Here is a 24972-nt window from a genome sequence, read left to right as displayed (position 1 = left end):
GACACAGAAGAAATGGCTAGACTATTCTCCGATCTCTCTCTCTCTCTCTCTCTCATCCATTAGCTTTCTGAAAATTCATCATCAACATCATCACCCATTCAAGGCAGAAGCTTGATTTTGTTCAGTTGATATATTTGTCTTCTGAATTCAGAGTTGAAGTCTGCTAGAGCAACAAGTACTATGGAATTAAAGTCACAAGAGAAAGAAAATAAATTTACCATTTCTATACACATTGGTGTCATTAATGAAGTTCACACTAAACTTTTCTAATCAACACATCACACAAACTCATACAAGAAAATCAATGTTTAGTAACACATTTTAATAATTATCAGAAAAGATAGCAATAAATATATGTCATAGAGTGAAATCAATGTACTCTTCTGACATATCTAAATCACTTGAAGATAACTTTGTAGACAAAAAAGATTTAGTTCTCATTTAGTGAATAACAGCCTCAATTTAACTATCAGATCTGTGAACAGTTCTATTCTCATTTTAGAAGTCATGCTGAACAATAATAAAAATTAGGAATAAGAAAAAAAAATTCATTGGAATAATTTTTAAACTAATCACATCTTTATGCACTGTGCCAAAGGTAAATTGCTACAAGTTTTTTTTCAGAGAAGTATATCTAGCAATTAGTTTTATTTCAGACTAACTTAACAGATATTTTGGGATAACTTCAGGTACATAAAGAACATGCTTTATGAAAGATGGGAAATTCTACAAAGACTAAAAATTCTGCTCAAGTCATTAGAAGAATAAAGATTCAATAAGAAAATATTGGACAGCTAGTACTTTGCATTCAATTTAACCATCTATAACACATTTTATTTGGGAATTTTGTGAATATCAGAAAAATAAAATAAGTAGTACTAAAATTGACAATAAATATTTCTGCATAGTTCAGAAGGCCTGGACAGAGGAACAAATTCCAGATGATTGGAGTAGATCTCTCATAGTACCCATATATAAAAAGGGAAATAAAACTGAATGCAAAAATTACAGAGGTATTTCTCTACTGAGTGTTCTTGATAAGATTTACACAAGTATATTCGAGAAACGGTTGAGGAGGATTGTGGAAAAAAAAGCTTGGTGAAGAACAAGCTGGATTCACGCGAAATAAAGACTATAAGGATCAGATTTTCACTGACAAATAGTTGAACAAATACTGGGACTATAACAAACATCTGTATTTAAGTTTTGTAGATCTAGAAAATTCATATGACAAGGTGCCAAGAGAAAAGCTATTCAAAATGCTACAGTTGTATGGTGTGAATGGGGCATTATATCAAGCAATACTTAGTCTTTATTTTTACTGTAAGTTGTAATTCAGCAGTTAGAATTGAAGGAAGTACAGGAAGATAGTTTAATGTTAAATCTGGTGTCAGACAAGTATGTACATTATCCCCTCTTTATTCATTATCTATATGGATCACATTATGAAAGTGGTATTAAACCTGATATCAAAATTGGAGATGTTAACCTCAGCTGTTTACTTTATGCAGATGATGTTATACTTCTAAATAAATTCAGTACAAGCCTGCAAGATTGCCTCACTAAATTGAATAACTGTTGTAATAGATATGGTATGAAGGTTAGCAATAACAAGCCAAAGAGAAGAAAATATCAACTGCATTGTGAATGGACAACCTATAGAACAAGTAAAACATTTCAACTACTTAGGCATGATTTTTAATGAAGATGGGAAATTAAATATGGAAATAGACAACAGAGTCAACAAAGCTGGTATGATAGGAAGTCAACTAAATAAATTTATATGGAATAAGAGGTAAATTAGACAAAACACTAAATTAGCTGCATACAATACAGCATTCAAACCAATTTTAACTTATGGATCTGAGAGCTGGGTTAGAAATAAAACACTTGACCAAAGATTAGAGACTCTAGATATGAGAGTTCTGAGAAAGATTAGGGGGTGTGAACAGATAGCATTAATGGCAATATCATATTAAAGATGAGGATATTAGGAAAGAACTTGACATTGTTAGCATACAGGAATGTGTTAGCAGAGCTAATCTCAGGTGGTATGGTCACTTAAACAGAATGGGAGAGGAAAGATTAGCAAAACAAGTGTTCTCTGCCAGGTTTGCAGCAAAAAGACCCAGAGGAAGACCAAGATATAGATCTTCTGTATTGGTGGATTGATTGAGAAAAAAGTGCCTTAGAAGACAGAAATATAAGATCTGATAATGTTGGAGTCTCGACAGGTAACAGATTGATTTCGAGGAAAATTGTAGATAGGAAGTTAGTGGTGATGTAAGTTTTTCATGTAGTACTATCATATCCTGTAAACCCATTGAGGGTGCATGTCAGGAATTTGATGATGATGAGATACTAGATAAGCAAAACAACTAGTATTTGAGAATACTTAGTGTAAGATGGTTAGCATAGCTGGTGCACATGCAATGCCAGACTGAAAAGGAAATAGACAAAGACTCTAGATGGTTAATTGAGTTAGTTCTGCTTTTGAAGACTACATTATATGATCTGAAAATAGCCTAATTTAGAACATTGTTGATAGTAATACTGTAAACTTAATTCCACATTACTATCATAGAATACACTCTCTTCAGGATAATGATACATCTTAAAAAAATTTCAGGACACGGATCAAAACAGTAATGATTTTTTTTTTTTAATTTTCTGTGATTTCCAATAGTGGATGTAAAATAAAATGGGACTTTTAGGTAGTTCATCACACAGCATCACACTGTTCACTATAGTATAGTTCTACTGTATCTACTTCCTTCTTCTTTCCTCAACCTTTGGTTAGTAGGTAGAATAGGCTGTTTTTAGTGCTCTTCTGTTTTGCGCTGTTAGTTTAAATGTTTGGTAGCTTCGTCCAATTTTGATGTCACACGTATTGGGTTCTTAGTCTTCCTCTACCAGGTCTTCCCTCCATCATGCCCTCAATCAAATTTGTAGTGCAGTCCGATTATCTTAATAGGTGTCCTATGATGTTATTTCTCCTTTTTTCTAATGTAGTAAGTCTCTTTTCTTTTTTTTTTTTAGTTCTGCTTTTCTTAATACTTCTTCATTTCGAACTATTTTGTCCATTCTACTGTATCACTAATCTTAATAAAATACAAACTTAACAAAATATAATAAATTTAGTTTAATCCTTTATCCAAGTGTAAGCAAAGAAGTTTGCTCCTTAAGTATCGTCAAGACTGAGGCAACTTGTGGTAAAGGTGGACCAAGCTCTCATCACTACTTGTCTTAGTATCTCCCATAATGCAAAACATATCTCCTTGTAGACATGTATAATGCTATGCATTAAGGGAAGAGCCACTACCCAGATCAGTTTAGACCTTTATTGAAATCTCGTCAGTGGGAGCCAGACCCAGAGGTAGTGATACTAAGGTGGAAGCAATGAAGAAGTCATATTTACCTATATGAGTTGCCAAAAGGTGTCTCACCTTATTATTAAATTACTCTGGATCTTCAGGACTGAGGCATGTATAATGCATAGCATTATATTATGTCTGCAAGGAGATGTGCTTTGCATTATGGAAGATACTAAGCCAAGTAGTGATGAGAGCTTGGTCCACCTTTACCATGAGTTGCCTCAGACCTGAACATACTTCAGGTGCAAACTTTGTTTGCTTACACTTGGATAAAGGATTAAACTAAATTGATTATAATCTAACCAAGTGCAAAATAAACTTCCAACATCTTTCTCTAAATCCAGAGTGATTTGATAATAAGGTGAGACACCTTTTGGCAACTCGTATAGTTAAATATATGACTTCTCCATTGCTTCCACCTTGATATCACCACCTCTGGGTCTGGCTCCCACTGACGAGACCTCAATAAAGGTCGAAACCAGTTTGGGTAGTGGCCCTTCCCTTAATGCATAGCATTAACTATGACCTCTCATGCATTATACTTTGCATTATGGGAAATACTAAGACAAGTAGTGATGAGAGCTTGGTCCACCTTTACCATGAGTTTCCTCAGTCCTGAAGATACTTCAGTTACAAACTTTGTTTGCTTACACTTGGATAAAGGATTAAACTAAATTTATTATAGTCTAACCAAGTGGGGAAAAACTTCCAACATTAATCAAAATATAATTACCCAAACCATCTCTCTCTCTGTCTAACTCACTCACACACACACACACACAAAATCAATAACAAAATCAAAATCCTCTTTGAATTCAGAATTTTTTTTTTTTTTTTCAAATATATGAAATTAAGATCACTGGTATAATCTCAACCTTATAACAAAACATTATAATCAACAGTTCCCAAGACAACTTTAGTCACTCAAATTTTGCTTCAAAACACAATGTTGTTATTATTATTACCCCAAGATCCCATGTAGTCAATGACTCATCTAGGAGGTCCTTTTATCATACACACAGCACATCATACTGTGCCTTAAACACACTTAAATTCTCTGAAGACACCACACTCTCGGGCAAGGCATTCCAATCATTCACCACTCTGCAAGCAAAAGACCTGCTTCTCACTCCCCTGCTCACACCCTCCTCATACAGCTTCCAGAGATGACCTTTAGTTCTCCACTGTTCTCCCACTGTTTTCTGTGGAACCTCTCCAACGTTGATCCTATAACAATCCCTTACTAACTTGTAGGTCTCTATCATATCTCCCCCTCTTCCTCCCACTAGAGTCTGTAAATTGCATCTTCTCAATCTTTCCTCATATTCAACATTCCAGGTCAGAAACTACCTTAGTCAGTCGCCTCTGGACCATTTTCAACATCTCTTCGTCCTTTTGAAAACAGTTGACCAAATCTGTGCACAATAGTCCATGTGTGGCTTAATCAGAGACTTATACAATGGAACAAGAATCTCCTTACTTCTACAAATCATTGTCCTCTGCATCATTCCCAGAATTCGTTGTGTTGACTTCACAATTTTGGCAATGTGTTCAGTAACTTTTAGATCCTTATTCTCCATCACCCCAAGATCTCGTATTTCCTCCAGATCCGACAATATATCTCCACCAAACATAAATTCTACATCCCATCTTTGTTTCCCAAATTTTAAAACCTTACATTTTGCAACATTGAACTCACATGCCCATTCACTCAATTTATTCAAGTCTTCTTGTAAGGCCACAACATCTTTTCTACTGTTCATAGTTTGTCCCAACGTTGAATCATCTGCAAAAAATTGAATATCTCCATCCAAATCTTCGCCAATATCATTAACATACAAGTTAAACAGTAATTGCCCTAAAACAGACCCCTGAGGTACACCACTAGTGACTTTCCTTTTTCTGAGATATTGCTCCCCCCATACACAACTTGCTGATACCTATCAGATAGCCAATCTCCGATCCAATGCACTAGTCTAATTCTGCTTTAGGTTAACTATTAACTTATCATGCGGTAATCTATCAAAAGCTTTTGCAAAATCTAAGTATATTACTGTGTATCCCTCTCTTCTGTCCAAGGAATCCACCACCTTATTATAATAAGTAAGTAGATTACTAAAACATAACTTCCCTTTAGCAAATCCATGCTGTCCATCAAAAATAATACCACTGTTGTGAACCCAATTCTGGATTCATAGTTCTCACAAGCTTCTCCTTTTGAAAACCAGGTGACCAAATAGGTCACCTGGTTTTCAAAAGGAGGCCTATCATAACCACAACACCTGTCAGGTGTTGTGGTTATGATAGGCCTATAATTGGATTTGATTATGAAATTATGATGAGATTATGAAACGGCACAATCTTGACCCCTATCACTCCTTTGGAACTTGACCCAGTGCAAGACTTATATTACAACAATATATCAAGGCAGATGTTAACTCCCTGGCACATTCCTTCAGAATACGTGGTGATATATTATCAAGCCTTATTAACATCAAGTTTGCTCAACTCCCCATGCATCTCTTGATCACTTAAAGTCAGTCTCTCTTCCTCACCATCAATGAATCGCTCCATGAAGCCACATTCACAAGAATGAAAGATCCTTATGAACTGCTTTCCACATTCACAAGAATGAAAGATCCTTATGAACTGCTCATTAAGTATCTCCACTATATCTTTTGCAACAGGTGTCCTTATACCATTTTCTCAAATCAATGTCATCCTTCCATAATCATTCTTTTTTTTTTTTTTTTTTTTTTGCTGGCTACATATTGAAAGAACTCCCTAGGATTCTTTTTGGCTTCATTTGCTAACTGCTGCTCATACCTCACTTATGCAACCCTTTAGCTTGATGACAACTCCCTAATTGCACTCAAAAGTTGTGCTTTGGAATTAATGGTCATCCTGCATTGTCTCTATGCTCTTTTTTATACTCAGATGGCATCTTATCCCACAATGTGGAAGTAAGAAGAAAAAAGGGAGATAACTGACGTTATCTCAATTTTTTTAAAATTTCCAACTGCTGTTTTCATTTCTACTTTCTAAAATAGGTGGCAGACAGATGATTTTGATCACCTGATGTGAGACCATTATGTTGCTTATTTTATAACCTTTCTTCTCTAGAGAATTAGATAAATCAAGAACACTGCTCTAGTGTTCATTAGAAGTTGGGCATTAGGTTTTCTTTCATAAATGTGGTTACCATAAAAAGAAATCATTCAAATGATTTAATTACTGCTTAATCTTTAATTCCATACCTATTTAGTTAACTAAATAATTCTCAAAGATGTTACGTAGATTAAGTTTAGTGTCAAGAATGCATATACAGTAGAATCCGCTTATTGTGATCACAGATAATATTATCATTCGGCTAATGATAACAATAGCCGAATGATAATATTATCATTCGGCTATTATTATCAAAATCAGTTGGTCCCAAACACACCATTCAAAATGAATTAAAAATAATCTATTATAATCAAAGTTTTGGTTTTTGTTATCAAAATCCTCGAGTATTTAGCCTTTTACATCTCAGAATTAAGAACTTTAAGGGTTAATCAGAAGAAAATTTGCCTTTTATGTTAATCTTCTTTTAATCTTATATCTTCCAGGTAGGTATCTTCTTATAATCTTAATCTTTCGTAAATCTTAAATCTTTCAGGCAAATACAGGTGGGTATAAGTACAGTACAATTGTCATTTTTCAAGTTTATATTCATGCTCTCTTTCAGTAAGTGAATTTGACTTTTAAGTTCTCATTAAAACAGCTCTTAGCATTATAGCAGAAGCAAGTAAAAAATGTAAAGATTTTTAACTTTTCAAGAAAAGCAGAGAATTTTGGGGGTGCTATGATAAGTTTCCCAAAATGAGTCAGCATAGTGCAGCCTGTATGTTTAAAAATTTGACAACCACTCTTGTGCAAGATCTTAAAAACAGATCAAACATTGAAATTTCAGCTCATACTAATGAGAACATGGATCAGAACTTGAGTATCCTTACCAGATCTGGTAAGGATACTGAAGTTGGATCATCATTAAAAATTTGGTTTAGTAATGTTTTTAAAAAGAATGCTTTGATTAATGGGACTTTGATGCATCAAAGAACAGAAGAACTTGCAAAAACAATAGGCAAAAAATTTTCACTGCAACTGATGGATAGTTTAACAGGTGGAAAAAGCAAGAGAATATTGTGTCAATAGAACACACACACACACACACATATATATTCATGGTGAAGAAAAAAAGTGGTGATTTTTTATCAGCTGATGTGTGGATTAAGACCGAATGGTCAAAAATTATTGCGGAATATTCTCCTGAGGATATTTATAATGCAGATGAAACAGGACTCTATTTTCGTGCAATGCCAAAGCACATTTATTTGTTTAAAAATGAAAGTACTAAAGGATCTAAATCTTCAAAAGAGCAAGTGACAGTTCTTTGTTGTGCTAATATGAAAGATGAAAAATGAGAGCTCCTAATGACTGGAAAATGTAAAAATCCACATTGTTTTAAAGGTCAGCTGTTCTAGTGCAAATGCTTGGATGACTAATGTCATTTTCAACAATTGGTTAGTTAAGTGGGATCTTAAATTAAAGTGAAAAATTGTTAAGCTAGTAGACAACTGCACTACAGAAACAATTTATTGTTAAAGAACGTCAAAGTAATCTTCTTGCCTTTGAACACTACATTGTTAATTCAACCATGTGACCAAGACATCATACAAGCTTTTAAAGCTTATTATCACAGGGAAGTTCAAGTGAGAATTATAGCTGAACTTGATTATATAAAAGACCAATCTGATGCAAGTGCAATTGCAAAAAAAGATTTCCCTTCTTTATGCATTGTGGTAGCAATGTCATGGAAGCAAGTCTCATAGAAGACTATTGAAAGCTGCTTCCAAAAAAGTGGATTTTTTAAAACAAACTCTGAAACTCCTTCTTCCGAAGAATTTGAATATCTTACAAATGAAATTCTTCATAAAACCCCAGACAGTAAGTCAAAAGAATTTGAAAATTGGTTAGATATTGATAACAACGTTGAAGTAGTGGCTACAATGACAGTGTCAGAAATATGTCAAAGTTGCTCCCGATGAGAACTTTAAACTAGTAAATGGAAGCGAACCTAATGCAAGTATAAAAGAACAAATTTCAGAAGCTCCTCCAACCAATGCCCAAATGCTCTATGAATACTTTGTCGCAGTGTGCAACATAGAGCAACAAACTTTGGAAGGCATTATGAGTATTAGCAATTATTCATGAACTACTATATTCAAACACACGACACACGTTAGATAACTTTTTAAAATAAATTTTTATTGTTGCTTATTAAAAAGTTGCTTATAACAATGTTCATGCTTATATTATGTTTTATATCCTTTGCTTAATGTTATAAGCTGGTTATTATTATCGAAAAGAGGCTATCTCAAAGTGATTACAATAAGCAGAGTCTACTGTGTGTGTGTGTGTGTGTGTAACAGATTTACCCGACTGAGAGACATATTTTTTAAAAAGATTAAATGACTAAATGCCAAGAGATAAAAGTAAAAAGTCTTATTTTTACTTTTACCTGAAGAAGTCTTCTATGAAGACGAAACTAGTCATGCAATCTACTTAATTAAATAGTATTTTTACTTTTATCTCTTGGTTTTCAGTCATTTAATCTTTTTAAAATACACACACACACACACACACACACACACACACACACACACACACACACACACACACATGTACATATAGACAAGACAACCCCAAAGGTTATATCTCCTTACCATACATCAGCTCGCTCTCCACAAAACTAAAAAGAATTTTACGAAAGTTCAACATAAAAACCTGCTTCTCTACTCTTCCTAAACTAAAATCGAGTTTAAGCAAATACAAACCAGCTCACAGCCATCTACAATTCCCAAGAGTGTACAAAATCACGTATGACTGCAGGAAACAATACTATGGTCAAACTGAAAAATCCATCCTCTGTCTGGGAGAACACCAGAGGGACACTGCCTACAAAAGAACTAGAGCAAGTGCCCTGTCAAGCCATGTACTGTTTTCAGTAAACACAAATGATGAAGGCCGTCAACATCAGATAAACTGGACAACAACGTCAAACCTTCATATATGCCGTGATGAGGTGGAGCGCCGCATAGTCAAGTCTAAGGAAATTGTTATGGACCCTCATCATATAAATAATAACCTTAGTTATAATCTATCAGACTCTTTCAGCTCTATTATCCGATATTGGCACACTCATGAAATCAGACGCACGAAGATGCCCAATAATATAACTTCAACATGGACTGCAGCTACAGTTCAAAGCTAACTGAATTTTATAACAGTCGTTTTTATAGTGATACAATGTTTCTTATAGTGTTTTTTATTTGCTTTCTATGTTCCCACGCCTGAAGAAGTTGGACAATCCGATGAAACATGTTGCGTTTTGAATAAATTTAATTGTTATTTCTAGTTCTCGGATCTAAGTCAGTGTATATATATATATATATATATATATATTTTTATGAAAAAAAAATTGAATGACTAGAACCGAGATTTAATTAATTAAACTATGTATGTTAACCGAGTCAATGATCATTCTGTCATATATATATATATATATATATATATATATATATATACATGAAAGAAAAAAGGTGGGGAATAAAAGAAGAAGAAAAAAAATGCAATATGCACTCTTGACACCCTAAAATGATGTGAACAGAACACAAACTTTCTCATTCAAATCCACATAAAGGAGAGGGGTATGTGTTTCTACCATCATGGTAAACATCTAAATAATAATTATCATAAGACTTATTTTTTTAGTCTATTTAATTATATTACACATAATTAAGCAAAGATAATAAACATTAATTAATTATTGTTGTAAAAAAATAATAGAACACGTACTTTTTTTTTTGTAGAAAAATGTATGCATACAATATACAAAACACTTAAATGCACAGTTCAATGTCAGTTCAGTAACAGAGGATGAGCTGTAGGCAATCACAGAAGAATCATGTACAGGATGAGCCACTAGTTGCACATGCTCTTAATTAACAGATTACTAGATTTTTCTCAAATGTTTCTAAGTGTAAACTTCAAGATGGCACAAATAAAATAAAAAATAGATCAATACTACATCACCTAAGTTCATTGTATGTTCAGTGTCCAATTCATGGACACTGAACATACAATCAAAGCACACTGTATATAATATGAGTCAAAATAGTTAATACAAAAGTATCCCAAAGTTTTAAAGGGTGTTTTACTGCTATTTTCTCCATTGTTTAAGAATAGTAATTAGTTGTTTCCATTTTAATACCTAACAACTGTAATGATACATCAAGCTCATGTTACTACATTCCTCCCCCCCCACTCCCATGCTCATCTGTATATGTTTAACAACTGCTTATTAACTATCGTAACTCTACTCATAAAAAGTTACTTACAAGTAAGGTGTATCACAGTATTCACTAAACATGCAGACTAATGTGTCCAAAACAACTTTGGCTTTGTGAAGATCTGTTGCTGTGCATTCAATGAATACGTTTCTGGTATTTAAAGTAATCTTACTATGATCTCCTAGAAGAAACAATAACACAAGATTATTTGTTAGACAATGATATAAAAGAAGAATATTTTGAATTCATAAATTATGATATACAGGGTGTTCGGGATAAATTTGACATATTTATAATTAATTATATTTTTCATTAAGTTACATCTATTAACACACACTTCTCTTCATTTAAAAGTTTGGACCCTTCTTCATTCACATACAAGATGTCAGAAAGGATGGATAGCTGGAACCCACCTGAATCATGGAAGAGAATAACTTGTATCATAATGATTCGTGCCCGCCATCAAAATAAGGATATTACGACTGCTGCCCAATGCTCCCTGAATAAAGTAAAAACAATCAGGCATGAACTAGAGACTTGCAATGGTGACTACGAGGATGTAGCAAGAAGAGAGATCCCTAGCAGACGATCTGATTGCGTTCGTACAGCAGAATTCCTCGCAAATCTGCAGGAACAGGTGTTGAAGAACCCTGGCATTGGAATTCGGGCTTTGTTCGTGGAGTTGCTAACTGTAGTCAAGCCCTGGATAACAAGGGTAGGCAATGGTAGGCCGTATGTATGGCAGCAGGATTCGGCCCCTTCCCACACCTCTGGGAAAAGTCAAAAATGGTTGTCTGAAAATTTCTACGACTTCACCAGTCCAAATGTTTGGCCTCCAAACTCCCCAGACCTTAACCCCATGGATTATTTTGTATGGGGCGCAGTTGAAAAAGACACCAATCGCACTTCCAGTAATACAAAAGCCCAGTTAATGGATAAAATTAAAACAGTTTTTGCGGCCCTTCCCAGGGAGACTGTAGCATCAGCTTGTTCGAGGTTCCGAAGCAGAATTGAAGCTGTGATCGATGCTAATGGTGGTTATTTTGAGTAAATCTTGTTGATAGTATTGTAATTAACTCTGCCTGTAATGTTTTTTTGTCAATTCATTAAATTTAATAGATACAAAGAAGATTTTCGTTTTCCTTACGAAACTGTCAAATTTATCCCGAACACCCTGTAGTTACTTTCCAAAGTTATTTATAAACTTTATGAACTTGTTATCAAAAGCAAAGTATTAGTCAATCTCAAAGTTTCAAACCACACACAACATACTGCCAATGTTTGAAAACAGATTATAATAATGTGTTCCTTAAAGAGAATAATATGAGATAAATTGGTATAATGCTTAGGTTTCTCCATTGCTATTCTGTCTTGTTGTTTCATGGGGGGGGGAGGTGAATTATGGTACTTCTATTATGACTCAAAGCATATGAAATGACTTGAATATTCTGGTTGTTAGTTTTATTTTTATATTGTGTAAAAAAAATTACTGTTTGCAAACTTTTTACAAAAATCCATGTCCACAGTGGGATTCGAACCCTCAACCTCTTCTGGCTGGAGAAAGGGGTGTGCTATCCACTCGGCCAAGCAGGTCAAGCATTGCATAAGAAAAAGATGCTTGCTCAAATAGCAATTAACAGTGGTTAAAATTTTGGCCAATTAAAAGGGTTGGCAATGTACAAAATACAGTCTCTTCCACATGGAAGAGACTGTCTCTACAAATGAGATTCAGATGAATGTCACAAGTGCATAACTGCCCTAGTTAGAAAAAAGCCTAACTAAATCTTTGGGTGGGAAATAAATTTCAGTGTCCAACAAAACACCAAAATTTTGCTTACTACAGACCTTAAAAATTAAGGCCATATTTGATTTACACAACAAGGTTAGAGGAGGGGGTGCTTAAAGGTCAAACCTGTATAACTGAGAGGAGACCTCCACAAAGCTTTTAAAGGAATGTGGAGAACCGACCATGGCTTCTGACCTAATGTCCAATCCTCACCTTCTTGTGGTACACCCTGTTGGGTATCTACCTGAATACTGAACGAATGAGGATGGGCTGGCAATTTGGGATTTAGCTGACCAAATTGTATTCTTATTGGTTAAATCAAAATAAAAAAAAACGATGGTACAACATGACAAAATTTAATGCCGGCTGGGGCATCGCCTGGTAAAACAAGACCTCCACTGTTGTTTTTGCCAGGGAACCAGGGTGAACAGCGAAAAGTCAGCTACTGGAACAAATCTGAAAGCACACCCCAACTGAACATCACCAGAGTTAAAGATCGGTACTATCAATATAAGAAGTTTGAATGGCAAAGAAATGGAGCTAGATGAGGAATTAGATAAGTACCAGATCGACATAACAGGGGTGACTGAAACAAAAAAGGCAAAAACTGGTAAGATCTTTCTGAGTAATAAATACGAAATGTTATATTCAGGCAATGACAATCAAGGAAAAGAAGGAGTAGACATAGTATTCAACACAAAATACGAGGCTCATCTTCTTGAATGGCAGGCAGTGTCAAGTAGAGTGATGTGGGCAAATATGAGAATGGGGAACTGGACAATGAGACTTATTTGTGCCTATGGTCCCACAGAAGGTTCTACTAAGGTTAGGTTAGGTTAGAAGTGGAGGAATTTTTTGATGCTTTAGAAAAAGCAACTGACACAATGAAAAAGGAAAAGTTGGTCCTTGTTGGGGATCTGAATAGCAGAGTAGGAAATGATTGTCAGACATACAAAAATGTTTTGAGAAAATTTGGAGAAAAGTGCAAAGCTAATAATAATGGCAAATATCTGTTGGATTTTTGCTCAGAACATGGACTGGTTATTACCAACACCATGTATTTTTATGTTCCAACATAAAAATATGCACAAATTCACATGGAGAGAAGAGGCAAGGAATAAGAAAAGTCTCATTGACTATGTTATTGTTGATAGTGATGTTTTCTCCATGGTGCAGGACACCACGGTGTACAGAGGATTTGAAATTGGAAGCAATCACTATTTAGTCTTGAGCAGGATAAAACTGAATTTCATATTGAAAAGAATGACATGTAAGAAAGTTTTAAAGCGAATAAAAGTTGAGCAGCTCTCAGATGTGAACTGTAGACTAAAATACACAAAGATTATTGAAGAAAAAATGAAAGAGTTTGAGAACAAGAACCAAACCTTGGAGAATCAGTGGCAAACCTTGAAGAAAATCCTGATTGTTTCAGCCAGAGAGGCATGTGGTGAGGTTGTCTGCAAGGATATAAAAATCAGAACTCCATATCGAACACAGGAAGTTAAAGAGGCAGTGAAGGAAAAGAATAACGCATATCAAAAGTTTCTGGCAAATAAGTCACCTTGTGTTCTTAGAGAATACAGAGACAAATGTAAGAAAGCAAAATACTGTGTAAAACTAGCTAAACAAAAGTCATGGGAGGACTTTGGCAAGAACATAGAAAATAAATATCAAGAAGGTGGCAAAATATTCTGGAGGTTGTTGAAGAAGCTTAGGAATGGAGGAAAGAGTGCTGTAAAAGGAATTAGAGATGATAAAGGTGAAATGAAAACAGGAGAAAAAGATATCCTTGAGGTATGGAGTAATTACTTCGAAAAATTGCTAAATGAAACAAGCAGCGATATCACAGTGGTAAAAAACACTCAACAGGCATACAGTCAGGAATAGATATATTTACTTGAAGTAGAAAAAGCCATCAAAGACTTGAAATGTGGAAAGGCAGCAGGAGTAGATGATATTCGACCAGAAATGCTGAAGTATGGTGGTATAAAAGTCTTACAGTGGCTGCACTGCATAGTTCAGAAGGCCTGGATAGAGGGACGAATTCCTGATGATTGGAGTAGAGCTCTAATAGTACCCATAGGTAAAAAGGGAAATAAAACTGAATGTGAGAATTACAGACATATTTCCCTACTGTGTGTTCTGGGCAAGATTTATGCCAGTATACTTGAGAAATGGTTGAGAAGAATTGTGGAAGAAAAGCTTGGTGAAGAACAAGCTGGATTCAGGCCAAATAGAGGTTGTCAGGATCAGATCTTCACTCTACGACAATTAGTTGAGAAAGCATGGGAACATAACAAAGATCTATATTTAAGTTTTGTGGATCTGGAAAAGGCATATGACAAGGTACCAAGAGAGAAGCTATTCAATACACTACAGTTATATGGTGTCAATGGGGCATTATATCATGCAATATTTAGTCTTTGAGTTGCAAGTCAGCAGGTAGAATTGAAGTACAGGAAGATGGTTTAATGTTAAATCTAGTGTGATACAAGGATGTACATTATCCTCTCTGTTATTCATTATCTGTATGTGTCACATTATGGAGGAAAGTGGTATTAAACATGATATCAGAATTGGAGATGTTAATGTCAGCTCTTTGCTTTATGTGGACGATGTCATACTTCTAAATAAATCCACTACAAGTTTGCAAGATTCCCTGACTAAATTGAATAACTGTTGTAATAGATATGGTATGAAGGTTAGCAATAAAAAGACAAAGATAATGAAAATAGGCAGAATCATTGAAAATGTCAACAATTCTACCTATTTGTTCAACGATGTGTTCTGAATGGGGAATGTGGAACAAGTAAATCATTTCAGCTACTTAGGCACGATTTTTAGTGAAGATGGTAAATTAAATATGGAAATAGACAACAGAATCAACAAAGCTGGTATTGTAGGAAGTCAAATGAATAAATTCATATGGAATAAGAGAGAAATTAGTCGGAACACTAAATTAGTTGTATAGAAGACAGTGTTCAAACAAGTTTTAACTTATGGATCTGAGAGCTGGGTCAGAAGTAAAACACTTGACTAGAGACTGCAGATATGAGAGTCCTGAGAAAGATTAGAGGCGTGAACAGATGGCATCAATGGAAATATCATATTAAAAATGAGGATATTAGGAAGGGACATTGTCAGTATCCAGGGATGTGTTAGCTGAGATAATCTCAGGTGATATGGTCACTTGAACAGAATGGGCAAGGAAAGATTAGCAAAACAAGTGTTCTCTGTCAGGTTGGAAGGAAAATGACCCAGAGGAAGACTAAGATATAGGTGGATTGATACAGTACAAAGTGCCTTGGACGATAGAACTATAAGATCTGATAATGATGTTGGAGTCTTGACGAGTAACAGACTGATTTGGAGGAAAATTGTAGATAGGAAGTTAGTAATGGTGTAAATTTTTCATGAAGTACTGTCATATCCTGTACACCCCTTGAGGGTACATGTAAGGAATTTGATGATGATGATGTTTAGAGGATTTATTTTTTATTTCCGAAATTGCCTGCAAAAATCCCTACTTCAAATGAGAAGATACACCTAAGTCAAAAATGAATGAAATAAAGGCAAAGTTTTCTGTTATGATAAAAAATTGAGTTAGTCAAGGCTAGATTTTTAAATAAAGTAGAGAAATATGGAGCTTCTGATCTAATGTTCAATTCTTGCTTTCTTGTGATGTACCCTATTAGTAGATATCTACCTGGATACTGACCAAATGAGGATGGACTGACAAGAATTTAGCTAATCAAACTGATTTTTATTGTCATAAACCAAAACAAAATAATGATACAACATGACAGAATTTCATGCTGGATGGGGCATCACTCCACTAAAGAATGCCCACACTGTTTTTTTTTTGTCAGTGAACAGTGAAAAGTCAGCTACTGAAACAAAACCCCACAAATGCCAAATCATCATCAGCATAAGAAACATCAAATGAAAGGAACTGCCAGAAGAACAACTGGAGAAGGCACTAGGTCCACATAACTGGTGTTACAGAAACAAACAAGGCAAAAAAAGTGAGATTATTTTAAATAACAAACAAGTTATCATATTCAGCCACTAATGATCACGAAACGGGAAGAGTGGCTATAGTATATTCAACACTAAATATTAAGATAATCTTCTTGAATGGTAGGCTATAATTGAATTGAATGAATATCAACTAGATGGATGTGAGTAAACATCAAAATGATGAATTGGACAATGAGATGTGTGCCTGGGATCCCATAGGCTTTATTACAGAAGTGGAGGAATTTTTTTGAGTTATTAGAGAAGGCAGCTGACATAAAGAAGAAGGAAAACTTGATCCTTCTAGGAAATTTATACAACAGCATAGGAAATGAATATCTAACTTATAGAAATGCTTAGGGAAAATATGGAGAAAAGAGCAAAGCTAGTAATAATGATAAGTACCTGCTAGAATTCTGTTTCAGGACTAATGATTACTAATAGCATGTTTCAACATAAAGATATGAACAAATTCACATTAGAAAGAAGATACTAAAAATAAGAAAAGTTTCACTGACCAGTTTATTGTTGATAGCAATATGTTCACTCTGATACAGAACATAAAAGTATACAGGAGATTTGAAATAGGAAGTAACCAAGTTTTGAACACGATGGAACTAATATCATATTGAAAAAAAAAATAGTTTTTTAAAAAATTAAAGTTGAGCAACTTTCAGAAGTGAACTGTAGATTCAAATATACAAATATTATTCAGGAAAATGTCAGAGTTTTAAGACAAAAATCAAACCTTGCAAAGTCATTATAAACTATAAAGAAAACATTTATTCAATCATGGAAGCATGGGGTGAAGTTGTTTGCAGTGATAGAAAAATCAAACTCCATACTGGACTGAGGAAGTTATAGAAAAGAAGAAAGCATATCGAAAGTTCCTAGCAAGAAAGCAAAACAAAGTTGTTGTTACTATCAAACTATGAAGTTTCTAATTCTGTAGGAGGAATATTCAGTTCTGCTGGTTTGGAACTATAGATGGATAATTTTAGTAACTTCAAAGTATTTCCATCAAAATCTCAAAAAAACAATATGTAACTTGAATCTTCATATATTATGGAGATTATATAAATTGTATATCATCATTTCTCCAAGTTTTTGCAATGTCTCCAATGAATTCTTGGAATTCATTGGAGACATTGCAAGAATTCCAATGGATGAAATTTCCTATCAACTCTGGGCATTTCAACTGGAAAGATAAACTCACAAACATAACTTAAGGAGCTACAATGGGTTCCCCATTATCTCCAAATTTGGCAAACTTTTACCTCAAACATATGAAAGAAAAAAACTTATTTTTTTAATTCAACCATCTCTTTGGCTATGCTATATGGTGACACATTTGACTTTGGAAAAGACAGACCAGGAGTTTCTATCCTTTCTACATAAAATTAATAATTTACACTAGAGAATAAAGTTTACTTTGGAAAAAATAATCATCAGGAGCAATATCATTTCTGGATATATTCATCAAAATTGAAACTAATGGCTCACCATCTACTTCAATCTACTGTAAAACAACTCTTTACAGAATCACATACATTTCACTGTATAGCTATACAGTGAAATGTATGTGATGATTCTGTAAAGAGTTGTTTTCAATCAAAAATTTCTGTTGTTCTTCAAAGCACACTAAAGATGTTTTATGATAAATAAAATGACCTATCTGCCATGTTTTTATTAATAAAGTTACTTATTGTGATTTATGTGTCAATTAACTTAATCAGTAGGTGTTTTTAAATGGCAAGTTGGATGTTTTCATGCCCCATTAAAACAAAACAGTATTTTAATTTCATAATTCAATGCAGTTAAAATGAATCCTGTTAAGTAAACAGGATTATCACAGTATCTGCACATTCTTTGATATTTGATGATGGTTTTATTTTCAACATTTGAACAACCAAGTAACAGCATCAGTTCACTTCTATCAGAAAGAGCAACCAGAAGACAGCTTATAGGAAAGATTGCCAACAAATCAAAATTCTGCTATTATAAATTTTGCATTTTGGTACATTTATTTCAATCTGATACCTCGCTTCTCTTTATATGTCAGGTTATCTAACTCTACTTCACAGAAACTTATTCTGCCATCTGCATGCAAGATTGGATAACTAAACTGTACCTGAAACATCCCTATAGGGTTCTTTGTACCCTATATGGGATTCAAAGGCCAAAGGGCATCACTGTTACTGACTGAGCGATGGAGGTTGATGATCTGATATTTAATATACTTAAATGGCAAAGCACAACAAAGTATCATTATCATAATTTTATGTGTACTCTCAAGGATGAATAGGAAACTATGATAATACTATGTCATTTTACTACAAAGTAGGCACACTAAGTTAGAAATCTAACACTGGTTTTGAAAATACTTTATCTTTGGAAGGTGAATATTTATTAATTTAATTTTATAAAAAAAAATCATTCGATGTCTTTTATTCTTAAACGGAAAATAGACAGAGTGCTTATCCCTGAATTCAGGAAATCAGTTGGCAGTTATTTTCCATACTCAATCATCCCTAGTAGTTAAGTTCATGTTTACAGATAAAATGTTGATGCATGTTACTGAGAGCTGCTTCCATCTAATGTGCTGTGCTTGGTCTTAACAAGTATTACTATGTGAAATCAAGATAGTTCTACTATGGATTTTTTTCTTTTCCTTCATGCTTGTCATCTACAAAAATCTTCAGATATGTCATCTACAAAAATTATGGAAATAACTACCATGTTAGAGTAAAACTTTAGTTTAATATAAACCAAAATAATCACTTGACGTTTTGATCTTCACATTACAGTCATCATCTGGAGTACACATATATACAAAGAAACAAGCTGCACTACAATCTACATAGTATAGTGAAGTTACATTAATTTGCTGACCTCTGGCAGGAAAAAAACCTTACTACATCAAGGCTAGAGTACTGTTATTATGTTATTTTTATAATTATTATATTATTATCATTATATAACTTCAGCATACCATGTAGATTGTAGTGCAGCTTGTTTCTTTGTATATATGTGTATACTCCAGATGATGACCTTCACGTGAAGGTCGAAACATCAAGTGATTATTTTGGTTTATATTAAACTGAAGTTTTACTCAAACACGGTTGTTGTTTCCATAATTTTTGAAGATGCACTATGGATTTTTCTGAGATGAGGAATTAAAAACTAAATGCCTGCCCTGAAGACTCAGGAATCAGCTGCAAAAAAAAAGTCTAGAATAGGGCTGGCAAATCTTTTTGAGAACATATGCCAAAATTCTGTTTGATTTACAAAAAAAAAAAAAAAAAAAAAAAAAAATTCTTGCATTCCATCAGTCACTGAGATGATTCTTCAAAGTTTAACTTAAGTCAACACAGAAATACTTTATATATTTTGACACATACAAATTTCTCCTGTTTGTTTTAATCATGCTGAAAAGGCAAAACACTTTCAGAAAGCACACACTTGAATTTCATTAAACATTTTAAAACAATCTATATAAAAATTATTATTAAAAAAAAATGAAAAAAAGTACACTCACAATAACATGTAAATTAACACTCAAATATAATCCCTCAAAAATATGTTGAAAACAACAGAAGTACACAAGGAGAACAGAACCAATAACTACCGGCCATTTGTGTTATTACCTAAATATAACATTTACTGCGCTACATCAACATGGTCCTATACAACATCCTGAGAATCCAAAAACTGTTTGGTAGCAGCAGTGTTGTCAGGTGCAAAAGAACTTGATCTCTTAGCATATGCAACACACTGCACTTTAACTTATGTGAATCCCACCCACCAAACACTATAGCCTACAGTACATTAGTATTAGTACTAGGGATAGTCGGATGGACTAAGGAGCAAATAATCCAGAAACCCTGCTCTAGAGAGACCAAACATGTCATTTCAGGTCTCCAATACACAAGTGATGGTTATATGCTAACCACAGCCAATCAAAGCAAAAGAGATTTAAAATAACACTATATGCTGCATGATAAAAAAGAAACCTTTTTATGTACATTGGGAGCATGCACACACCATGGATCTGCAAGTCCTGGTTTAGAAAATGTTTTTCTAATCAATGAACAGAATAATTTATGATTGCCTTTCATTTAATTTTTATATAAATTTATTAATTTGGATTAGATTATCTTATTTAAATCATCTTTATCCTCATTTTATTTTATTCTATTTTTTATATATTAAACACAAATCGATTAATACAGTGGAACACTGTGCCCTTCGATTGGAAAAGACCTGGGTTCGATTCTCGTCATAACAAGCAGATTCTTATAGATTTCAATTAAAGGTGAGTTAGCCGATCTCATATAGAGGCAGCAGGATTTTTTCCTCCCGGAAACTCAGGTTTTTCATCCCACATACAGACATGGGCTGTACATTTGATGAAAAACATCAGAACACATGCAATTTACAAACAAAAAAATACTGTTGTTGGTGATGATATCTAACAGATAAGCTTGGATGTTGACAGTTATTCATGACTTCATTAGTAAGATGTTTTACTAACTGCTTATATTTCGCTGAATTTCAAATCAGCATCATCAGAGCACAACACACTTGTACGTGCAACAGTGAGTAAGTGAAACAATACAATTGCAATGGACAAAAGATCTAGAGTCCTATTTTGGTGCTCATAATGTTGTAAAAAAAAAACATTACAGCTATGTGGGAGTTATTCTTAGGATGACAGTCTCCCAGATTTTTGGCAAATTAATGCAACCATATTTGTTCAGGTTAGGAGAATTCTTCAAACCATTGCTGACTCAAAAAATAATCTTTCAGAACTGAAACGACTTCTAAATAGCACATTCATTTCCTTCCATCTAATCCTGTGTGAAGGAGTGTCCAAAGGGTGGTCTGGCAGTCCTGAATAGCCATAGTTACTATTTCTCTACTATTACTATGGCAAGTCAGGACTGGCAGACCACGCTTCAGACACTCCTTCACACAGGATTAGATGGAAGAAAACGAATGTGCTGTTTAGGAGTCATTACAGATCTGAAAGATTATTTTTTGAGTCAGCAATGGATTTGAAGAATTCTCCAAACCTGAACAAATATGGTTGCATTAATTTGCCAAAAATTTGGGAGACTGTCATCCTAAGAGCAACTCCCACATAGCTGTAACGTTTTTTTTTTTACAACATCAGAGGGTGCCAAAATAGGATTCTAGATCTTTTGTCCATTGCAATGGCATATGTGTTGTGCTCTGATGATGCTGATTTGAAATTCAGTGAAATATAAGCAGTTAATAAAACATCTTTTGATTAAATTGTTTGGTGGTATTAATAATCGTTAAAAATATTCTTTTAACGATTATTAACGTTAAAACAATGACGGAACAGAGAAGTAATGTCTTGTGGGAGCAAACTTCCCAAAATGTTGATGACTTCCTCTGTTCCGTCATTGTTTAACATCAAATTTTTTCTTATGGAATAAAACCATATATCAACAATTGACTGGCCTTGCAATGGGTAGCCCCCTCTCTCCATCTTGTGCTGATCTCTTTATGGAGGATTTTGAAAGTAAAATCTTAACTCAAACAGACCCTAAACCCACAGTATGGTGGAGATACGTGGACGATATCTTTATCGTTTGGAACCACACAAAAGAGGACCTGTTCGACTTTCTTAACAAAATCAACTCTCTACACCACACAATCAAATTCACTCTAGAACTTGAAGAAGATAACCAATTATCATTTCTGGACACTTTAATTAAGAAGCTTCCGAATGATGTATCAACCTCTCAGTTTACCGCAAACCTACCAATACAGGATGTTATTTACATTTCACTTCCTCACACTACATTTCTCAGAAACTCAGAAATGTACACATGTTGAAGAACCGTGCCTCTCTCCTTACAACAGATCAACAAGACCTCCAGGAAGAACTATCCCTGATATCCACCAACCTTACCATGAATGGATTTCCTTGAAGACTCGTCCACAAGATACTTTTCTCTGAACCCCGACAAAGACAACAAGATGATGTATGTTATATTTCTACCATCGTCATTCTATACTTAGGGACAGTTTCCAATAAGATTGCTAGACTCCTTAGACCACATAAAATAAGAGTGGCCTTTAAACCCACAGAAACGATTAGACAATTCTTAAGATCTCCAAAATATAGCCATCCTTTCTCCAAATATGCTGGAGTTTATAACATACCATGCTCGTGCGGCTTGAATTACATTGGCCAAACTTCAAGGAGCCTTGAAATTAGGCAAAAAGAACACATAGGTGACGTCAATAATAACAGAGAAGAAAAATCAGGGTTAGCTTTTCATTTCTCAAGAACGAACCATACCATAGAGTGGGATAGAAGCACAATTCCTTACATGGAGGAGGACTTCCGCTCCCGAATTTTTAAGGAGGCCACAACAGTTGCCCGTTGTATACAAAACCTTAACAGGAACCAAGGACTAATCTTGCCTGTGATCTGGAAGACCCTTATCAGATCCTTCAACTTGCCAGAACTGAATTATAGTGCCAACTATAGAACGTTCCTAAATAACAACAAGTGATATCATCCACACTCTATGAATGTATTGTACGCTCTCTGTTCTTTGTTTAATATAATTGGAATCGGTTGATTATAGTTTGTAATAGTTTTTTACTTTTTAGTGCCGTACATCAGTTATGTACCCTGAAGATGTCAACAGACATAGTTGGTGAAACTAGTTGGTATAACTTAGTTGTTTATTATATGCACTTGATCAATATAATCCCAATAAAAGTCTTTCCAGAGCTTTTTGGTCAAGAAAATTAAACATTTTATTAACATTAATACTTGGATGTCGACTATTGAGATGTTCCAGAAAATACATTAGGGAATCATGTCCATGGCCACAAATGAGGAAAATGTCATCCACATAACGTTTCCAAACTTTAGGTGTTAAAGCAAAGGAAGATATAGCCTTGGCTTCAAATCCTCCAAGTAAATATTTGCAAGAACAGGGTATAAAGGATTACCCATCGCCAGACCATGATTTTGCTTGTATATAGTATCTTGGAATCTCAAGTAACCGGACTTGATGCAATGGGAAAGTAAGGCCAACATTTTTTTGGATAACTTGTCTTTGAGTAATGTTATGACTTCGTCCTGTTGGGATATTAGTGAACAAGGAAATTATGTCGAAGCTAGCTATAGTTTCATAACGTTAAGGTTTGCAAACAGGTATATTGTAGTTTGAAGTGATTATAAAATTTTATTCTATTTTAACCAATTTTACTTAGCTAAGTAATAAAAATAACTAGTACTCTTACTATTTAAATATAATTTATTCTTCTAAAGAATATGATTTTGTTGTCAATTTTAATAGCAATTTTACAGTCAGTCAACTAATTTTAATAGTTGCCATCATAAACACAGCAGACAACGATCATTCAGTTGTGGTGAAATAACCTTTGATGCTGGAATGACAGCAACAACATCAAAGCTCTCTGAAGCATGATAATGGCAACAGCAACATTTTTCTCATCATCTTAGCTGTGATACATTCTTGTGTTTTCAAATCTTCGAGTAACTCACCTTCATATTTAATGTCTTCATGGATACAAAAAAGAATTTTATACCAGCAATGATTTTAGAAAAGAAACAGAACATGATTTGTTGTGACAATATGTAGTTTTCATCCAAAGAGAATCATCCAGGACAGAGCATGCCTGGTTAACTTCTTTTAGACATGCTTCTTCATCTTGTAATTCTTCAGTTTATTTTTCTCACCCAGCTCCAGTGATTTTGGACTGTGATCTCTAAGGATCTCCAGTGATCTCTAAGGATTTTGAAAGGGTTGTGTGTGTGTGTGTGTGTACAGCAAAACAGTCACAGCATATAGTACTAAACAAATGAAATTTTTCGACATATTTCTCACAGTAATATGCAAATATATTATTATTATTTTTGTAAACTCAATAGAGTCAACAGACTCGCATTGGAAGTCCACTCAACCAGCAACATGTCTATCATAGTGAGCTTTGAAGTTATTTACACTACCTACATTCACAATGCACTCCAGGAATGCATTCCATTCACTAACATCTCTCCACATAAAAAATGTATTCCTCACACCCTTCTTCACCACATAAATTAAAGATATCAAGAAATTATATACGGGGTGCTTAAGGGTCAAAGCTGTATAACTGAGAGGAGACCTCCACATAGCCTTTAAAGGAATGCGGAGAACCGACCAGGGCTTCTGACCTAATGTCCAATCCTCACCTTCTCGTGGTGCACACTGTTGGGTATCTACTTTGATACTGAACGAACGAGGATGGGCTGGCAATTTGGGATTTAGCCGACCAAATTGTATTCTTATTGGTTAAACCAAAATAAAAAATGATGGTACAACATGACAAAATTTCATGCCGG

At 34.3% G+C, this 24972-nt stretch overlaps 1 protein-coding gene across 4 annotated transcripts in view; it reads right to left on the bottom strand.

Annotated features, from left to right (window-relative positions):
• The window catches only part of beta-PheRS (phenylalanine--tRNA ligase beta subunit), a 251748-nt gene that overhangs the window by 125222 nt on the left and 101554 nt on the right, over positions 1-24972 (bottom strand). For all 4 annotated transcript variants that reach the window (XR_016548477.1, XM_090394711.1, XM_090394713.1 and 1 more), the window contains exon 9: positions 10817-10949. Coding sequence is in view for 3 of the 4 variants with exons in the window: in XM_090394711.1 (XP_090250837.1) it covers positions 10817-10949 (133 nt within the window). In the remaining variant the exon portion in view is untranslated. The remainder of the gene's footprint in view (positions 1-10816; positions 10950-24972) is intronic.

Source organism: Typopeltis vanoorti, chromosome 6 (assembly GCF_054136105.1).
Source record: "Typopeltis vanoorti isolate ZY-2024b chromosome 6, IOZ_Tvanoo_1.0, whole genome shotgun sequence".
NCBI classification, from domain to species: domain Eukaryota; kingdom Metazoa; phylum Arthropoda; class Arachnida; order Uropygi; family Thelyphonidae; genus Typopeltis; species Typopeltis vanoorti.
This window is presented reverse-complemented; position numbering and strand designations above follow the sequence as displayed.